We start from the raw sequence: 20,507 nt of genomic DNA on the forward strand, positions 1-20,507 counted from the left end.
GTGGGTGAAGATGCCCATCTTGCTGGCCTACTGGCCAATCTGGAGTCTCTGGCTCTGCGTGGCTAAAGCAGGGCCTACTTCTGGCCTGTTCAATTACTTGAGCAAATATCTCTTTAGCCTAAAGCTAAAGCCAATTTGAGGTGGGTGTCTGTCACTTGGAATTCAAAGAATCCTAGTCCAAAAGGCTTACTGGGGATACACCAGCCCCCAGAGTCGGGTGGGGAAGGTACTAGCTTTCCCACAGCCCAGGAGTGATAGGAGACGGAGAGAGGGAGGGGTGATGGATCCGAGCTCGGCCAGCCTAAGTGTTAATCCTGATCCCTGGACTGAGGACCTCTGCTTCAGAGGTTCAGACTTCTCGAGAAAAGTGAATCTCAGACTCTCCAAAGCTTTACTAATGAAGACAGCAGTTAGATCATTAATGCCCACGTTCTCTCCTATGTTACTCAAATCCTACATTAAACATTCAGTAATTTCTTGTTGGCCTGCATTCTCACGAGACCCAAAAGAAGCTCTTTCAAATAAACCAGACACCATAAAAGAAAATATGGGGATCACTTTAGATATCATGACAATTCCCGGAGACTCATTAGCTTGGTGACGACTATTAATTTTCAAATTTAATTAACAGAAATGGCACTTTCTTTTAATTTGTGTCATTAGTCAAATGAGCTTCCTAATTAAGATGTGCAATCTACAAATTTATAAACTCTAGTGAATGAGTCTAAACATGGAACCACTGATAAGGGTCTGTTCTGACAAGGGTTCTCACATTTCTCTCCCACTGGCTTTCAGAACTTGAAAAAGAGGGAGAAATTAATTTCATTACCAGGCATTTTCTAGACACTATCTTCAGTTAGATATACTCAAGTTAGTCCCTGCCATACATCACTATGATTCCAAATTCCATTTCTACTCTCCATGAAATTCAACTGAAAAATTGCATGACATCAGATAAACGGCAAGACCAATGCTCACTGACAATAATGGATGCTAATTGCAAAAGTTAAAAAAAAAAAAGATTTAAATTTGCATAAGTATACAAATGACCTCAACTTTTTTTTTCTTTTTTTGGGATTGAACTCAGGAGCACTTAACCACTGAGCCACATCCCCAGCCCTATTTTATATTTTATTTACAGACAGGGTCTCATTGAGCTGCTTAGCACCTTGCTTTTGCTGAGGCTGGCTTTGAATTCAAGATCCTCCTGCCTCAGCCTCCTGAGCTGCTGGGATCAATGGCGTGCGCCACTGCACCTGGCTAAAAATGACCTCAACTTCTAAAACAGCTTCATATAGAAATCCCATCAAGAAAACATTGTGTAAAACGAGTCTGTGGTTGGAACCAACAAATATCCAGAAACAAAGGTTGTTTACTGTTAAATGCTACTCAGCAAACCAGTTGATATTTTCATAAGATCTCACTGCAATCATGCTCCACTCTTGGCATGAAAGAAGGAATCAAACACTTCAATCAGTAAGAAGGAGATTTTTGCCAAATCAGGATCTCTCAACTAAGATGTCAATCAATTACCATATTGAAAGCAATTATGGATTGAATTGGCCAATGGGAAGATCGATGGTGTGCTTAGAGCATCTGAGGGGCAGGAGCTCCAACATATTTGTTCTGAAATAATTTTCTGTCTAATAATGGAAGGAAGGAGAGCTGGAGGGAGGGAAGGAAGAAGAAAATTAATGAAGCAATCCTGTTGGGGCAAGAATCCGATTGTTTTGGATTTTCGTACACTTGTTTCACAATTATTTTTATTTTGAATTGCACATGGCAAGGTGCCATCAGCTTTTGGTGTTTAGGAGTTAGAATCTAATGGTTTTAACCTAGCCTTGAGGGTGGATAAGAAATCTGGGACATAACATTCCAAATACAGATAATATTTATCTGATTCACATTATCATCGATTAGGACATAAAGTAAAATGTCTTTTAAGGTCTACGCAGTCATTTCTGAAAATATGCATGTCAGTAAAACATTGCCAATGGGAAGGGAGGGTATGTCTGCTTCTTTTTTAAAAAAAAAAAAACTTTTTTAAAAATTGGTGCTTTATAATTTTTTAATTGGTGCTTTATGATTTTACATAATAGTGGGTGGGGTGCATTGTTATATATTTGTGCATGCACACAATACAACAATACAAAAATGGGTCGATTTCATTTCCCAGGACCTCCCCTTTCCCTCCTCTTGCTCCTCCTCTTCTACTCTGCTAGACCACCTCTATTTTCATAAGACCACCACCCGCTGCCATTTCCCCCTACTCCCTTTCCCTCCCTATCTTCCACATATGAGAGAAAGCATACAACCCTTCACTTTCTGAATTTGGCTTATTTTGCTTAAGATAATGCTCTCGAATTCCATCCATTTTTCCAGCAAATGGCATGCCTATTTCTTTAATGATGGACAAATGACAGATAATATCCACATTGAGAAAGAATACTTATAAAACTTAAAAATACTGGTGGAGCTGGGCACGGTAGCACACGTCTGGAATCCCAGTGGCTCAGGAGGTTGAGGCAGGAGGATCACATGTTCAAAGCCAGCCTCAGCAACTTAGTGAGGCCCTAAGCAACTCCATGAGACCCAGTCTCTAAATAAAATACCAAAAATGGCTGGGGATGGGGCTCAGTGGTTAAGCACTCCTGGGTTCAATCCCTGGTACCAAAAACAAAAAACTTGAATTTTTTTTTTCTTTGCAGATCCACTGTATTGATAAATAAACCTTGGAGACCCAGTGGTAAAAATAAATCTGAGATACGTACTCAGGAGAGATACGTTCTCTCCTTTGTAGTGTTTTTTCTTCAGATAAGTACTGCATTTTGGACAGAATGTTAATCTCTAGGAAGGAACCCACACATGGCAGCATTTTAATAAAAAACACAAGGGAGATTGTTAAGCCACAATCCTTGGAAGGCACAATTATCCCTTTAATTTTTTCATGTTTTATGGGTTTTTTTTCTTTCTTTCTTTTCTTTTTTTTTTTCTTTTGTGGTTCTAGGAATCAAATTGAGTCTGGGGGGGGGGGGTTACCACTGAGTTATATTCCAGCTTTTTTTTTTTTAATTTTTAAAATTTGTTTCCCAGTTATATTCTAGAAAAAGACTTTCTTAAAATTTTGAGACAAGGTCTTATTATATTGCTTAGGGCCTTGCTAAATTGCTGAGGCTGGCCTTGAACTTGCAATCCTCCTGCCTCAGCGTCCAGAGCCACTGGGGTTACAGGCATGCATCACCATGCACAGCTACATTAGAAATGGTTGAAGAGGTGGAAAAATGCTCTGGTCACAAAGTCTTAGTTTACAACATTTTAACAGCTACATGACCTTGACTAACTGGTTTAATTTCTTTGAGTCTCAGTTTCTTCATCAGTAAAATGGAGATATTTAGCAAGATCTAACTCATAAGAATGTTACCAATCCTATTGAAAACACTCAGCACACAAAAAAAAAACTGTTAGAAAATTGTAGTTTGGCTGAGCACAATGGCAGCACACTCCTAATCCCAACAATGTGGGAGGCTGAGGCAGGAGGATCTCAAGTTGGAGGCCATTCTCAGCAACTTAGCAAGATCCTTTCTCCAAAAAAAAAAAAAAAAAAAAAAAAAAAGGGCTGGGGATGTGGCTCAGTAGTAAAGCTCCCCTGCATCAGAAAAACAACAATAACAACAAAACCACAACAGTTGGTACTTGCAGGGTCCCTAAAGCAAAATGCCATTATTCCTTAACATTGTAACAAATCACCACCCCCTTTGCCTCAGGAGGGATGACCCCACAGGAACCCAAGGCTCTGGTTCCTTGTCTCCAATAGCTCAGAATTCCTGCACCTGGGGCCTGGGTAGCCTGGGCCTTGGGCTGCTTGCTTGGTGATTCTCACCTCATAGTAACTCTGCACTGCGTTCATGAAGGCTTCATCGGCCACGATCTGCGTCTCCCCATTGAGGAAGGCCTGAAAGCGGTCCTTGACGGTCTGCAGCTGCTGTTTGCTGATCTGCAAGAAACCAGAAACAGGAGAAATGAGGGCTTGTTCAGGACAAGGCTAGTTAATGGTGACTTTCCACCAAAGAGGCCAGTCATTAACAGATACCACTAAAACGTCACCCAAATCCCAGTTAAATAAACTGCCTTAGAAGCAAAGGTAACACAGAATGCATGTGTCAGACTCGATAGTAATTGCCTTTGTTTTCCCAAATCTTCCTTTTATGGGGCTTTTGTGGGGTTACTTCTATCTGCGATATTTGTGAGATGGAAATGGGGTGCTAACCATGGACTCAGGGTCAGATAAAGAGGGGGGTCAGGTGTTGGGCAAATTCACAGTCATTCCATCCGGGAGTGCTGCTGTTCAATGGTAGCTACATTTGTAATTCTAAATTTTCTAGAAGCCACCTTTCAAAAATATTAAAAGAAACAGGAGAACACTCATGAAGTCCTGGGTTCAACCTAAGTGCTCCTGAGTTCAATCCCAAAAAAAGAAAAAAAAAGTTGAGGTCATTTGTATACTTATGCAAATTTAAATCTTTTTTTTTTTTAACTTTTGCAATTAGCATCCATTATTGTCAGTGAGCATTGGTCTTGCCGTTTATCTGATGTCATGCAATTTTTCAGTTGAATTTCATGGAGAGTAGAAATGGAATTTGGAATCATAGTGATGTATGGCAGGGACTAACTTGAGTATATCTAACTGAAGATAGTGTCTAGAAAATGCCTGGTAATGAAATTAATTTCTCCCTCTTTTTCAAGTTCTGAAAGCCAGTGGGAGAGAAATGTGAGAACCCTTGTCAGAACAGACCCTTATCAGTNATTTCCTTATATTTTATAGTTATAATTTTTCTTTTGTTCTTATGAAAGTGAATGGGTAAGGAAAAGAAGACAAAATTTAGGGATTTGGCATGTAGCATTGTGGTAGAACGCATGCTTAGCATGTGCAGGGCCATGGGTTCCATCCTCTGCACCTAAAAAAAAAAGAAAGAAAAGAATTGAAGTGAATTTTAATATCTTGATTGAACCCAATATGTCCAAAATATGACCATTTCTAACCTGTGATCATTATATAAATTTATGAGACATTTTACACTTTTAATGCTGTGTTTTGGAAATCAGGTATATTTTACCCTTATTACACACATCTCAGTTCAGAGTGACCACAGGGCAGTGTTCAAGGGCCCCATGGCTACTGGCTACTGTACTGGACGCTGCAGATCTTCAGCATGCAATGAACTCACTTCTTTCTTTTGGGGAGTAGCAGGTACCAGGGATTGAACTCAGGGGCACTCGACCACTGAGCCCCATCCCCAGCCCAATTTTGTATTTTATTTAGACACAGGGTCTCACTGAGTTGCTGAGGGCCTCACTAAGTTGCTGAGGCTGGCTTTGAACTCGCGATCCTGCTGCCTCAGCCTCCCGAGCTGCTGGGATCACAGGCCTGCGCCACCATGCCCGGCACAATGAACTCACTTCTAACTCACTTTGTTGAAGCTTTCCTCCTCTGACCCAGGGATATTGGTGTAAGTGGAGATGAAGAGAAAATCATAGTTTTTCTGAATGTGCTTGAAACCATTTGAGCTACAATGTGAGGCAGTAATTCATTTGCTCATAAAAATGCCACCCTAACATGATTTCTTTTATGCCGGCCGGACATAACTGACTTCAGTCACAAATCCTTACAGAACAGAACAAAGCAAGGCCAGGCACAGAATTTCTTGCTCAGAATTCCTTCCAAGCAGGGTCAGGCCCAGCTCTGTAACATTTTGGGGAGTGAGTTGGGGTAATGGAGTGGGAGAGAGCAATCAATTTTGCTTTTGTCTTAAATGCTTAATTTCTTTTATGTTACTTATTTGTTTTCTTATTGGTTCTTTTTAGTTACACATGACAGTAGAATCCATTTCGATATAATTCTATGGGTATAGAATACATCCTTTTCTAATTAGCATCCCATTTTTGTGGATGTACACAATGGTGGGATTTACTGTGAATTTACATATCTTCACAGGCAAATTGTTTCAGATTTATTCCAGTCCCATTCCACTCCCTTCCCTTTATCCCACTCTGTCTAACCTATTGAACTTCTATTCTTCTCCTCTCTACCCTTCCTTATTGTGTGTTAGCTTCCAAAAATTAGAGAAAACATTCGACCTTTGATTTTTTGGGGGATAGCCTTATTTCACTAAGCATGATAATCTCCAGTTCCATCCATTTACCAGCAAATGCCATAAAGTCATTCTTTCTTATGGCCAAGTAATATTCCATACAACATTAAATGCTTAATTGAAATAAAACCATGTACCATCATTTGAATGATGATGATTGCTTGACGACCCAGGACAAATCCACTACCCATTTAACCTTCCATTAGATGTGCATGATGCTCATTTATTCACAAATAATTGCAAAGCAACTACCATTTGCCTCTCCCTGCACCAGGACCCATGCTTTGGTGTTCAGTTAAACATATTCAACCCCTGATCTCACTGATCAGGACCAGGCACTGGAAATCAAAACAAATAAGGGTTTCTCCTCAGGGATTCTGCAGTTCAGATGAAGAGGGAAAAGCATATGAAGAATTTTTTTTTTTTTTTTTTTTTTTTTAGGATTTCACAGGAGAAACTACAGAGTATCAAACTTTGAAAAGAGAAAGAATCTTCAGGAACATTGATTTCAATCAAGGTCAGAGAACACACAACACAAATCCATACAGAACATCTCACATTTCCCTCAAGGTATCAGCTCCCAGCAGCAGGGGAGTGAAGGGTGGGGATTTGAATGGCAGAACTGTCTTGCCCCCTGCACATGCACATCCACTACTTTCTCACCACCAAGTAAACAAGGATTGAGTTCATTCAGTCAGCTCTCTGGGTGTGTCGCTGGGAAAACCTCAACTGCTTCACCTATATAATGGGCCAGCACTGACCTTGGGGCATGCTCATGATGATTAACTGGGGTCAGGAAAACAATCAGCACAAAAACTGGCACAGAGTTATCTTATGCCTCAGCATATACCCAGAGGACTTAAAATGAGTGTACTACAGGGATGCAGCCACACTACCGTTTACAGCAGCTTATTTTAGTCATCATTTTTCCTGCTATGGCTTAAAGAGCCAACCAGAACTACTGTAGAGGAGGACAAGTTAATTAAGGGCCCACAGTTTCTGAGGCCTCTGTCCATGGACAGCAGGCTCCATTCCTCGGGGCTAGAGGGGAGGCAGGACATCATGGAGGAAGAGTGTGGTGGAGGGAAGCAGCTCACATGGTGACCAGGAAGCAGAGAGAGACTCCACTCTCCAGAGACAAATAGAGACCCCCAAAGCCACGCCTCCAATGCCCCCTCCTCCAGCCACACCCACCTGCCTCCAGCCACCACCCAGTTAATCCCATCAGGGGTCCATTCACTGGTTGGGTTAAGGCTCTCACAACCCCGTCATGTCTCCTCTGAACCTTTTTGCATTGTCTCACATATGAGCTTTTGGGGGACACCTCCCATCCAAACCACAACACAACTCCATTTACAATAGCTAAGCTATGGAACCAACCTAGGTGCCCTTCAACAGATGAATGGATAAAGAAAATGTTGTCTATATACACAATGGAATATTATGCAGCCATAAGGGAGAATGAAATTATGGCATTTGTTGTTAAATGGATGGAGCTGGAGAGTACCATGCTATGTGAAATAAGTCAATCGCCCAAACCAAAGGCTGAATGTTCTCTCAGATCCTAACGCACAATAAGGGGGTGAGGAGGCAAGAATAGAAGTTCATTGGATGAGACAAAGGGGAATGAAGGGAAGGGAGGGATGGGAATGGGAAAGACAGTAGAATGAATGGGACAGAACTTTCCTATGTTCATATGTGAACACACGACCAGGGAAACTCCACATCATGTCCAACCACAAGAATGGGAAGGTACACTCCATGTAGGTATAATATGTCAAAATACACTCTATTATCATTATATGTGAAAAGGACAAATAAAAAAATGTTAAATAAAAAAACTCTCATACCAAAATAAAGAACATCACCCAGAACCCAGAAACACCTGCAGGTCCCCAAAGTCACTGCCTCATTGCGAAGCTGACTATGAGCCTCACATCTATCATCCTAGGTTAGTTCTGCCTGGTTTTCAACTTGCTACCTGTGCACCATACATGATGAGATTCGTCCAAGTTTGCTCAAACTCATTGCCACATGGTGATCCAACGTAGGACTCCACCATAACTGACCCACTTCATCCTGATGGCTAGCAGGACTTTCTTTATTTTCAAACTGTGCTGACTTTTCATTGTGCACCCATCCACAAGAGGAATACAGGTACAAGAACCACACCCATCTTGCACTCTGGTAGCTTCTACTGCACGACACACCATGGACTCTAACCAAGGTTTGCTGAATGCAGGCATTAACTCACTCCATGGTTACTGCATACCAGGCTCTGGAGATGTAAAATGGCCGAGGTACAATCTTAGCCTCAGAGATCACAAGTTCGACTTTGACCTCCTAGCATTCTTTGCCAACTGCAGGAGTGAATGGAAAATCTCTAGCGGCTCTTAAACACAGTGAGCCTGAGAATTAATCCGTGGGGCAGAGTTGATCTCTGGGTAACCTAGATAGGATTGAACCCAGAAGGTGACCTTACAGGAACAAACTAAAATAATTGGCCCAGAGCAACTGACGCCAGGTGTACAACTCTAGATAAGCAGGATTCTGCAAGCTGCGTACAGAGAGAACCCTCTGGAAACAGAAGTCCAGTGGGCGGCATTTAATATGGATAGAATCCACTTGTGCATCGAGGCCAGAACTGGGAGTTGCTGTAACGCGTTCCAAGAGCAGAAAACCTGAAAAGATGAAGGGTAATTGTGACAGAGGAAAGTGCGGCCGCAGCTCTTGCGAGAACTATCCAAGCGCCCTTGCTTCAGTCTACCTCATGAACCAAGTACTGAAAAGTCCCATTGCATTTTGGGCAATCCACTCAGCACAGCGGGGACGTGTCAGATGGATTGGCTTAGGGTGTGAAGTGGCCCCCAAAAGATCACGTGTGAGACAATGAAAGGCCCAGAGGAGACATGACTGGGTGGTGAGAGCCTTAACCCAACCAGTGAATGGACCCCTGATGGGATTAACTGGGTGGTGGCTGGAGGCAGGTGGGTGTGGCTGGAGGAGGGGGCATTGGGGGCTTGGCTTTGGGGTCTCTATTTGTCTCTGGAGAGTGGAGTCTCCCTCTGCTTCCTGATCACCATGTGAGCTGCTTCCCTCCATCACACTCTTCCTCCATGATGTCCTGCCTCCCCTCGAGCCCCGAGGAATGGAGCCTGCTGTCTGTGGACGGAGACTCGGGAACTATGAGCACTTCAGTAAACTTTTCCTTGTCTAATTGTTCTTGTCAGGTCACAGCAGTGAAAAAACTGATTAAAACATGGACCTATGGTGAAAAAACCACATGTTCTAAGTGCTGGCCTCAGGAGAGAAAGTCAAATTCAGAGTGAGGAAGAATCCTGGATTTACTACAAGACCTCGGAGAAGTAGTTAACTTTGGTTTTCTTGGCTAAAAAACAGGGAATGGTGCTATCTGCTATCTGGTTGCAATGACCACAAAGAGAGAATATATGTGAGGTACAAAGACTAGAATCTGGCATACAGTAAGAACATGATAATGAAAAGCATATTAAAAGTATTTTCTTTTGTTTTTCTTTTTCCCTTTTCTTCATCTTTTATCTTCTTTTCATACTCTCTCTTTTTTTTTAATCTACTCAGTCTTTTTTTTTTTTTGGGTACCAGGGATTGAACCCAGGGGCCCTTAACCACTGAGCCCCATCCCCAGCCCTATTTAGTATTTTATTTAGAGACAGGGTCTCACTGAGTTGCTTAGGGCCTCTCTAAGTTACTGAGGCTGGCTTTGAACTCACGATCCTCCTGCCTCAGCCTCCCAAGCTACTGGGATCATAGGTGTGTGCCACCATACCTGGCCTACTCAGTGATTTGAAGGTACATTAACATGGTGTTCTTTACCTCCTTCTTCCTCCACCCTCCCTTTTGAGAATCTGGAAAACCCTATACTCCTGTCCCAGTCTCCCTCGTAATTACAGGTGTCCATGTGACACAGTCAGACAACTATTGGGGAACTTTGGAGAAACACCCTGGTTAAAAGGAACACACTTAGTGATATTGCCCTGTGCTACCCAAATACATTGTCCAGAGCTGGGGTGTCTATCTTGCGATCATGAAGGTAGGCCAAGAACATCATAGGGATGTTGGCCTTTACATTTAACAGTTGAACTTATGTTTGCAAACATCCTTTCTGGATTTCTCATAATGTGTGTGTGAGAGAGAGAGAGAAAAAAAATGTATTTCTCCTTTTCAGGTCACTGTGTGTGTCCTCTTACTTGCAGCCAAATGCTTTCCTAATGGACATGTGTGACTTTCTCTATCATAAAAGAAAACGCATTACTAAGATGTTTATTGATTAGCCTGCCTCTGATTACAGCAGCAACTCTATTATGTGGGAAGAAGGAAGCAATGCTTACCCTAAATGACTGAATCTAATATGGGAGCATTCCAAATGCAGGTGGGAGGAAGCAGAAAACCATCTTTGAATGCTAGAAGACATTCCAATTATACACACAGGTGGGATCCTTTTCTACACAAAGCACAATACCAGGACTGTATACTGCAAGCTCACAATAGGAGCTCCATTTCAAAAAAATGAGAGTTTTTAAAGACTATTATTCCTTATAGAAAAGTGGCAAAAATATCAAATCAACAAGTGTTTTTAAAAATCATCAGTTCCTTCAGAGAGATGAGGGCAATGTTTACTCAATTTCCTTTTCTTAGAGAGAGCAACACTTGATATTAGGCAAAATATAAATATCAAAAGGTCTTCTTTTATAAGCACATTAAAATACTCTCTATCCTAAATGAAATCTTGTTTCTAGGGAATTTAGAAATCATATCACACTTAACCAACTATTTACTTATTTACATAAAATTCTTCTCACCTTCTATATTAGATACATTTATATAACATGTTCTGAAAAGGATGTGTTAAGTGAGTTTCATTCATTTGGGTTGAAGAAAAAAGATCCATTTGAATGGAAAAACATGAATGAATCATTCTAAAAGGGAAGCTGAGGGGTGAAACTATTGCAGGTGGGAAAAATTCAGAATGAGGCTGTACCCCTGGCCTGGATTTTGAACCTGTTTCCCAATATTCTGCCACTCATGTAATATCTTTAGGAGTAGCTCTTCCTACGCACCAATGGTATGAATATTTGCTTTATATTTTTGCCCTAAATATATTTCAAATCACTTCATTTTTCAAACTGAAACTTGTTCTAAGCAATAGTATCTGAAATTGCAGGCTTCATTTTGCAGCTATAGTTAAAATAGATGGGTTCCATACACCTCCCATATTTTAATAATTGCTCCTTTTCATTCGTTTGTTTTGGTGCTGGGGATTGAACTCAGAGCTTCATGTATGGGAAGTGCACACTCTACGACTAAATTGTATCCAAGACCAGGAGGGCATTTTTAGAGAAAAAAAAAATTAATCTGCTATATAAACAAATTCTTGAATGTGTGTGTATGCACACGTGTGTGTATTTTATTTTAGGGTAGCTGCTGAATATCTTTAAGTTAATTATACTCTAAAAAATCAACTATGCTTTTTAAACCCACCAAGCAATACCTGGCACAGTGATGCACATCTTTAATCCCAGCAGGTCAGGAGGCTGAGGCAGGAGGATCTCAAGTTCAAAGCCAGCCTCAGCAACTTAACAAGACCCTGTCTCTAATAAAATATTAAAAAGGGCTGTGGATGTGGCTCAGTGGTTAAGAGCCCCTGGGTTTAGTCCCTGGTAACAAAAAGAAAAAAAAAAATCATTGAGCAATAGAAAGACCCAGCAGTTCCATTATTTCTAAAGACCTATTTGGGTAGGAAAGAAAGAATAAAGAGAGACAAGACCACCATGTGATGCTCCCACAAAGAGCTCTGAAGAGAAGGGATCATGGGAGCAGAATGGGAGTTCTCTCAGAAGACAACCACCTCGCAGAAGAGGATAAAATAAGAAGAATGAATCTAGAGAGTGAATCAGGGCTAATATTTGGTTTGAAGATGGAAGGAGAGGAAGAAATGCAAACCACATTTCAGCCCCTCTGACAAAGCATTTTAAAGTTGTTGTTTAGTAGGACAAATGTTCAACCCTTGCAAACAATAGTTATTATCATTATTTTTTAAATAAGAATATGTGTCTCCATTTTAGAAGTGCTCAGGCGGTGTTCACTTAGATCTGGCCTTTGTGGGGAAGTGAGATATGGAGTTTTAGATGCAAGGGCCTCATTAAGAGGTCGTGTTCACTGGTTTTCATTACTGTGACCAAAATGTCTGACTAGAACAACTTTGAGGGGCTCATGATTTCAGAGCCCTCAGTCCACAGTTGGTGGATCCATTAGCTCTGGGCTTCAGGTGAGGCAGAGCATCATGGCGGAGGGATGGGGTAGATGGAGGAATCTGGCTCAGCTCATGGCAGCTGGGAAGCAAAGAGAGAGTGTGGGGAGGCAGAGCCACACCCCGAGTGATCTACTTCATCCTTCTATGCCTACAGTTACCACGCAGCAGCCCATTCAGCTGTCAGTGGATTAATCCATTTGCTGAATTGAGGTCAGAGCCTGAAAGCCCAACCTCTGAAACTTGCTGCATTGGGTACCATGTTTTCAACCTGAGATCTTGGGGGACATTCCAGATGGAAACCATAACAGAGTCCTTTCAGCTGTCGTGCATTTCTCCACTTATTGATTCACAGTTTCTTTAAACACTTCAATATTGTTGAGGACTCCAAAGAGCTTTAGTCTATACAGGTTGTATTGTATCTACTGATGGCCATTGGAGTCGATATCATAATGTAAGTCTTTGGAGGACTCTCTATACTGCTTTCCACAGTGGTTGCACTCATGGGCAGCCCCACCAACAATGGAGGAATGCACCTTTCCTCCCACGTCCTTGTCAGCACTTATTATTGTCTGTATTCCTGACGATTGCCTTTCTAATTGGAGTGAGATGAAACCACAGTGTCGTTTTGATGGGTGTTTCCTGAATTGCTAGGGACAGGGACATTGAGCATTTTGTCCTAAATTGGTTGGCCATTCGTAGTTCTTCTTCTGAGAAATATCCATTCAGTTCTTTTGCCCATTTATTGTGTCCTGGGGGTTACGTTTTTTCAGTTCTTTATAGATTCTGGATATTAATTCCCTTTTAGAAAAGCAGCTGGCCATGATTTTCTACTACTGTGTAGGGCTCTCTCTTCACCCTCATAATCATTTCTTTTGCTGTGCAAAAGCTGTTTAATGTTTTGAGAGCCCACTTTTTGATTTCTGGTTTTATTTCTTGTGCTTTAAGGATCCTGTTAAGGAAGTCAGTGTCTGTGCCCATATGTGACCCAGGCACATCCATGTTGATGGCAGAGCATTCACAATAGCCAAGTTATGGAACCAGCCCAGGTGCCTGTCAGCGGAGGAGTGGATTAAGAAAACGTGGTACATATAAAACACACTAGAGCTTTACTCAGCCATAAAGAAGAACAAAATTGGGCATTTTCTGGTAAGTGGTTGGAACTAGAGAATATCGTGCTAAGTGCAATAAGCCAGGCTCAGAAAGTTAAGGCTTGACTGTCTTCTCCCATATGCAAAAGCGAGTTCAAAATAATGAAGCAAAAAGAGGGTTGATCCCATGAAAATAGAAGGGAGATCTGTGGAGTGGTACAAAGGGATCCAGAGAGAGAGAGAGAGAGAGAGAGAGAGAGAAGAAATTGTGGAATGAAATTATGTTATGTACATATGTGAATAGGCCACAGTCACCTTTATGTGTACTATAAAGCACCAATTTAAAAATAATAAATAGCTGGGCACAGTGGTGCATGCCTGTAATCCCAGCAGCTTGGGAGGCTGAGGCAGGAGGATGGTGAGTTCAAAGCCAGCCTCAGCAACAGTGAGGTGCTAATCAACTCAGTGAGACCCTGTCTCTAAATGAAATACAAAATAGGGCTGGGGATGTGGCTCAGTGGTTAAGTGCCTTGAGTTCAATCCCTGGTACATGCCCCCCGCCCCTCACACACACAAAAAAAACCCCAAAACAAACAATAAAAAGTAGAAGGTAGACCACTAGAATAGAAGAAAGGAACATGGGGAGCAAAGAGGGGAGAGAAAGAGGAAGTACTGGGGACTGACGTGGAGGATACTATATTCCATGCAGATAGGATTTTGTCACACACTAATAAAAAAATTTTTAAAACAGAAATTGGGGTCTTTCTTAAATATTTACTAATTCACTAAAAATAATGATAATAGACTCCTCATGGGTTAAGGTAAATAACACACATTTATAAAAATAACCATATTTTCCAAAACAAAAGAATAAGTGAAAAGACTGGCAACATTTTATAGTATTAAAAGTCTCTTTCAGAGATTAACAGAGGACAGTTGATTTGCATTTCTGTTCCTGTATCCAATTTTTTGTGCAGTGTTGTTTTGGTTGAAGTATATGGAGAAAATCTAGCCTCCCATAGATGGGTAATTGGAAAAGGAAAGAATATTTAATAGTCTTTTCAGATAAATGTGGATAGTTGTCTCTAATACTCTACCAAAGCTCATGTGGTGGTATTCTCTCAAAAGTTAGCAGCAAGGGCTCGGGTGGTGGCTCAGTGGTAGAGCGCTTGCCTAGCATGGATGAGGCACTGGGTTCGATTCTCAGCACCACATAAATAAATAAAATAAAGCTCCATCAACAACTAAAAAATATAAAAAAAATTAGCAGCAATATAAAATTTGATATAGCATCAATAAACTTTTTTTATATTGTATGTCCTTCCCATGAGACACTGTCTCTGGTTATAGAGTCCTAGTGTTTTTATCTGTATTTGCCATTTTACTATGAGGAATATTAAAAAGATGTGTATTCAAGGATTAAAAGTTAATAAAAATAATTCCTACTGCTTTATCACGAAAAGGATTCAGTGAAGATGGCAGTTTCTAAGCAGCTTATGTGCAACTATGAGGAGAAGAATGACTACTAGTATGCTTTGGCACTACCTCGGTGTAACAGGGCATCGGCAGTTTTCCACCAGTGCTTTTGCACCATTTTTGCAAATGTCAACACAGTTAGGAGAAAAGCAAATAATGTTTCAGTAGTATTAGAAAAATTAGCTTGTAAATCACTAGGGGTATGTAGACGATGCTTTAAAAAATACTAACTTAGTGAATCCAACAACCTGACCAGCTTTTAATGTTCCAAGGTTGTTAGGAGCAGAGGATCATGGTGAATAGTGTGAGAACAGAATAGTCAGAGAACAGAACAGGTATCAGGCTTTGGATCCTAAAGTGGGACATTAGGATTGAACTCCTCGTGCAATGGGAAGTCCCTGATGTGTTCTGTACAGAAGACCCGTATGATCTGACAGGACGAGGGACTGGGGCACAGGAACAACTTTTCAGGGTCAACGTGCAATAAGGTAACATTTCATGCAAGCTGTGGCATAGGAGAGGAGGGTCTTGCATGGAACAGAATCTTTGTTTACCAAGACAGGAAAGGCTGGGGGAAGAGGAAGGAGCTGGGGAAGTTGGGAGGAGGCAGGAGAAGGTTATTCCAGGATGGGGGTACAAAATGAGCACAGGAAAAAAAAAAGAAAGTGTGTGTTCCATCAAGAACTTCTTTGGTCAATGAATAATGTAGACTCTGCTGACCCCCCCAAAAAAAGAGTAAGAGGCAGCTCTTGGTGCAAGCATACAGGGCTGTCCAAAAGTAAAAGTCATGGTGGTTGGGAATGGATGGGCAGGTCGTTTCCTTGGGTTGGAACCCAGATTAAAAGGGCCAATGCAGCAATATATGAAATCCCTAATCACTAGACACCATCTTGGGTCTTAGGAAGTTTCATAATGAACTTATCCGTTGCAATTATTTCCAAAGGAAAAAGTGAGAAAAAACAACAAAAAACCTGAATGAGGTCTATGGGTAGGCTGTATAAAATTCATTAATGCTGTACCCTCCAAACTGTGACCATGAACTTCATTGAAATCGATTGAGATAAGAATCTCATCCTGTCAGTCATGCACAGTGATAACAGGTACAGTGAATTGGAATTCCTCTTCATGGAGCTGGGCTATTTGGAAGAACATGCAAAGCTTAACCGCTTATTCCAGCAGTTTCCATCCAGCATCCAGAAAGAGAGAAGAAATGCGGCGAAGTTGGAAGGTGCTCTGACACTGGAAACAACTAGAACACAGGTGTTAATAATGCACACGGGGTGGGGGCTTTAGCTAGTAGTGGATCACTGATGGTTCATCAACTGTAACACAGGCTCACACTGAAGCAAGAGGTTAATAGTCGGGAAAACTGTATTGGAGAGGGGCCCAGAGTCTATGGGAATTCTGGACTTTGTGCTCAAATTGTCTGTGAACCTAGAACTGCAACACACACACACAAACACACACACACACACACACAGACCCCTCTAGCGAGCTTCTATAAACAGACCCAAGTACAGCCGCACAAGGGACAAACAGAAAATACTGGCACTGAAGTTTGCCCTGAAATTCAGAAGCAGGAAAAAGTCAAAGCCACCAGTGTTTTTGAATCCCGTGTCACATGGTAATATGAGCCAGTGGTTTCAGAGACCCTCTGCACTCACAAATGAGTTCTGTATACTAAAATGATATTTATTGTTGATTTAACTCTCTCCTCTGTGATTTTGTATTATGTGTGTGTGTGTGGTGTGTGTGTATAGAGGGGCAGGTACTGGGGACTGAACTCAGGGGACCTCAACCACTGAGCCACATCCCCAGCCCTTTTTCTGTGTTTTATTTAGAGACAGGGTCTCACTGAGTTGCTGAGGGCCTCACTAAGTTGCTGAGGCTGGCTTTGGACTCATGATCCTCCTGCCTCAGCCTCCTGACCTGCTGGGATGACAGGCTTGGCCCATGGCACCTGGACAGGGTATTACTCATATTTTAAAGGCATTGGTTTTGTAATTGCTTTGGTTCTTCCTTGGAAACTGTAGGGAAAAGGGACCTCCTTTGAGACAAGTGACTTCACTGATCTTAACAGTGGACAAGCGGTATTTATTTCCTGCTCAAGTAAGTACTCCCGAGTGCTCTCCGGAATATCGCGGAAGTCTCTATAAGGGACATTCCTTTTCTTCCCTTGTACATTGGTCTGAAATCAGGAGACAATGGCTTTTCTCTGCTGTGTCTAGAACCCTGGTCCTTTGGTTGATTAGCAGCAGTTTAGCGAGTCCAGAGTTCTGTGCCTATCTGTACCATTTCTAGGCAAGCCTTCTTTCTCTTCTCCCTTCCCTTAGCTCAACCTTGTCTATCAATAGCTATTAAGGTCCCTTCTCTCTGATTGTTCCTCCTTGTGTTAAACTACTTACCTTTGGTCTCAACTCTGATTCCTGGGCTCTCAGTCCTATGTATATAGTATGGGTATAAAGTAAGATCTTTATCACCCACCTTGCATCCACATTTACCAAAATATTGATGTCCCTGGCCCCACCATAGACCAGTCACTCAGGATGTCCAGTGACAGGAACCCAATTTTAACAAAAAAAAAAGTTGTATGTGTATGCCAGGGACTGAACCCGGGGCCTCCTACACACCACATACATGCTATGCCACTGAGCTCTACCCCGGCCCCTAGAAACTTCCCAAGCATTCTGATGCACCAGGTTGAGAGCCAGTGCAAGGAATACTGACTGCATGAACATTAAGGACAGGTCTAAGATATTTCTTATTCTCTTCAGCATGGATTGAATATCCTACGACATCAGGTAAAATAGAGACCAGATTTTTCCATGCAATTCCGGAAGACTAAATAGGACTAAGTAGAAAATAAAGGTAGGTGTATTTAGGGGTGACAGGAGATGAAGTTTCTATTATTTGAAACTCTGAAAGTGGATCCAGTCGCCACTGGATGCCATTTCCTGCCTTTGTGAACATCCCCTGTGTGGAAGGCAGTCACCACTGAACTGAGGATTAGAAAATCTGGCTACCACGGCCCCTTGCGCCCAGAGTCTAGGGTACTTTATTCTATTGTGAATTTCTACTTTAGAACTGTATTCCTCGTGGACACAAGAAGCAGCTAATTATCTTCTCTGAAAATGAAAACTCAAGTTGTGGTTTTGAATTTTCCATAGAGGAAAATGTCACAATGTGCAGGTGGAGGCCTAGGAACCGGGTTTCCCAGAGGAGGGAAAAAAAATTATCCCTGGTTTGTAGCATTCAGTGATGTCCCTGATCTAAATGCTTCCTCCATGATGGGTTTCCATCTACTACTGGGACATTGTGTGGCTCACAAAATTCCTGAAACTTGAGCAGTCTTTCCTTGTGATCCAGTGACACTGGAAAGCTGACACACTCTCCTCCTGCTGCCCTGGACTTCCCTCTCCTCCCCCTTCTCCATCCCCCTCCTTCTTCATCGGTATTTGACTTAGGACTAGACAGTGTTAGTTGAAACTCCCAAGAAATTCCATCACACCTATTTAAAATCTAGAATTCTTATTTGAATCTAGCAGCTGGGTAATCTTCATGCAGGTACAAACTCTGTCCCAATACAGGACTTGGGGAATGTCTGCAATGCTTCACCTCCTGTCTCTTACCCTAGGTTTAATACCAAACTCAAAATGATGCTCTAGGAAACCTTCTGTGAGCATCCAGAGGAGGTTATATACATCCACCGCTCCCTCAGTTTGAAATACCTTCCACCCTCGTATTCAGAGACGGACAGTGAATCCAGATGCTGTTAGAATGTGCCCAGAAGGTCTAGTTTGGATTGGGGTCTGTTCCCCTCAGTATGGAATCTCCTGCACTAAGAGAGCACATGAGACACAGCTGTCTGTGTCTTCAATATCTGTTAAATAAATGAACATGTCATAAAACACGGATGGTTATATTTTTGAACAAGTCCCTAGCTGGGGAATAAAGATGATTGTCTGTCTTCTCTGCTTTTCCAACAGAGAAATTTAGGCTTATTCTCTAAATTTTCTACATTTGTCTAAAAAATGAAGGTATTCATATCTATCCAATATTTTGATCGTGGAGATTAAATTAGATAATTCACAAAGAAAAATATCAAACATTTGAAATCAAATAAAAAGATGACTGTGTAGCTGCACTCCTGTAATCCCAGGGGCTCCGGAGGCTGAGACAGGAGGGTGAAAGTTTGAAGCCAGCCTCAGCAACTCAGTGAGGTCCTCAGAAACTTAGCAAGACCCTGCCTCAAAATTAAAAAATAAAAAGGGCTGGGGATGTGGCTCAGTGGTAAAGTGCCTTTGGGTGCCATCCATGGTACCAAAAAAAAAAAAAAAAAAAAAAAAGTCACAGGCCATCCCACTGTAGATAAACACTAAATTTGTTTGACTTACTTTATTAATTAGGGTACAGATTCTTAAGCTGGAAGATAGCTTGACAAATTTTGACAAATTGCAAATTATCTTTGTCTGAACAACAACAACAAAAATATATATAAACCCAAGGGATTTATTGATCTAATGAGCATGACCTAATTCTGAACGTTTAGCCAACTTTAGGTTGACAATCTAAATCTTTCCCTTCTTCATTGCTCTCTGAACCAGCTTTGCCACACTACTAGTTCCTTTACTAATGAGCTAGGTACATTTCTGATAAACACTCGTTATGCATACATATGAAAATCATGCTTTTAACTCTGTAATAAAGGCACTTTGAGGATACATGAAGAACTCAGCAGAGGGCTTGGGGTTAAGAGCTAGTCGATAAGCATTAGTCCTCATCCATCTCTCAGGAGGCAGGTTCTACATTTTTACAGAAAGATGGGGCTGATGCTTATTAAGGGCGAATCTCCTTTCTGATCACTGACTCCGGCTGCAGCTGGGACTGGGACGGACTAGGACAGACCTTGCAGGGCTGTTTGTTTTTCCAAGTTGGGAAGACAGGCTGGATCTCATTGACACAGACCACAGGAGGCGGCTTGTCCCAGGTGGGTGCGCACCTCCCTCTGGAATGCTTGCTGCCCCAGGGCTCCCCACCAACAAAGCCACCTGCCCTTTTGTGGCTGAGTAACAGCAGGGTATCTGCAGGCGGAGACCTGGAAGCTGAGTCTGCACTGGCTGTCTTCCCCTCCCCCCACTTGGCAATGCAGAAGCCACGCCCACCGAGCCTCCTCCTCTGGATAAGCGGCTTAGAAGCCGGTGCAGAAGCCCAGGGCAGAGGAGATTAGCAGAGCCAGCCTCCTGGGCCCCTGGACCCAGGGAAGGGGTGAGGATGCACTTGACACCCAGCCAGGGTAGCCTTTGAGAATCCTGGGGAGAAATAAAAAGGGGACGGTGTGGGACAAGTCCTCTAAAAATGGCAAATTAGATTTTACTAGGAGGACACAGGCGCAGGGGAGAAACCACTCAGGTTCCTGGAGAAAGGAGAGACAGAAACAGGAGGCAGAGAAGGCATTTCCCTTTCTTGGTAATATCCAAGGACAGAAGCACAGGTTCAAGGTCAGGA

At 42.1% G+C, this 20,507-nt stretch overlaps 1 protein-coding gene across 1 annotated transcript in view; it reads right to left on the bottom strand.

The window, feature by feature from the left end:
• The window catches only part of Cadps (calcium dependent secretion activator), a 468,098-nt gene that overhangs the window by 366,460 nt on the left and 81,131 nt on the right, over nt 1-20,507 (bottom strand). Inside the window, 1 exon segment of the mRNA XM_048801213.1 lies at nt 3,881-3,994. Coding sequence (XP_048657170.1) covers nt 3,881-3,994 — 114 coding nt within the window.

This window comes from Marmota marmota, unplaced genomic scaffold (genome assembly GCF_001458135.2).
Source record: "Marmota marmota marmota unplaced genomic scaffold, marMar, whole genome shotgun sequence".
Taxonomy (NCBI): domain Eukaryota; kingdom Metazoa; phylum Chordata; class Mammalia; order Rodentia; family Sciuridae; genus Marmota; species Marmota marmota.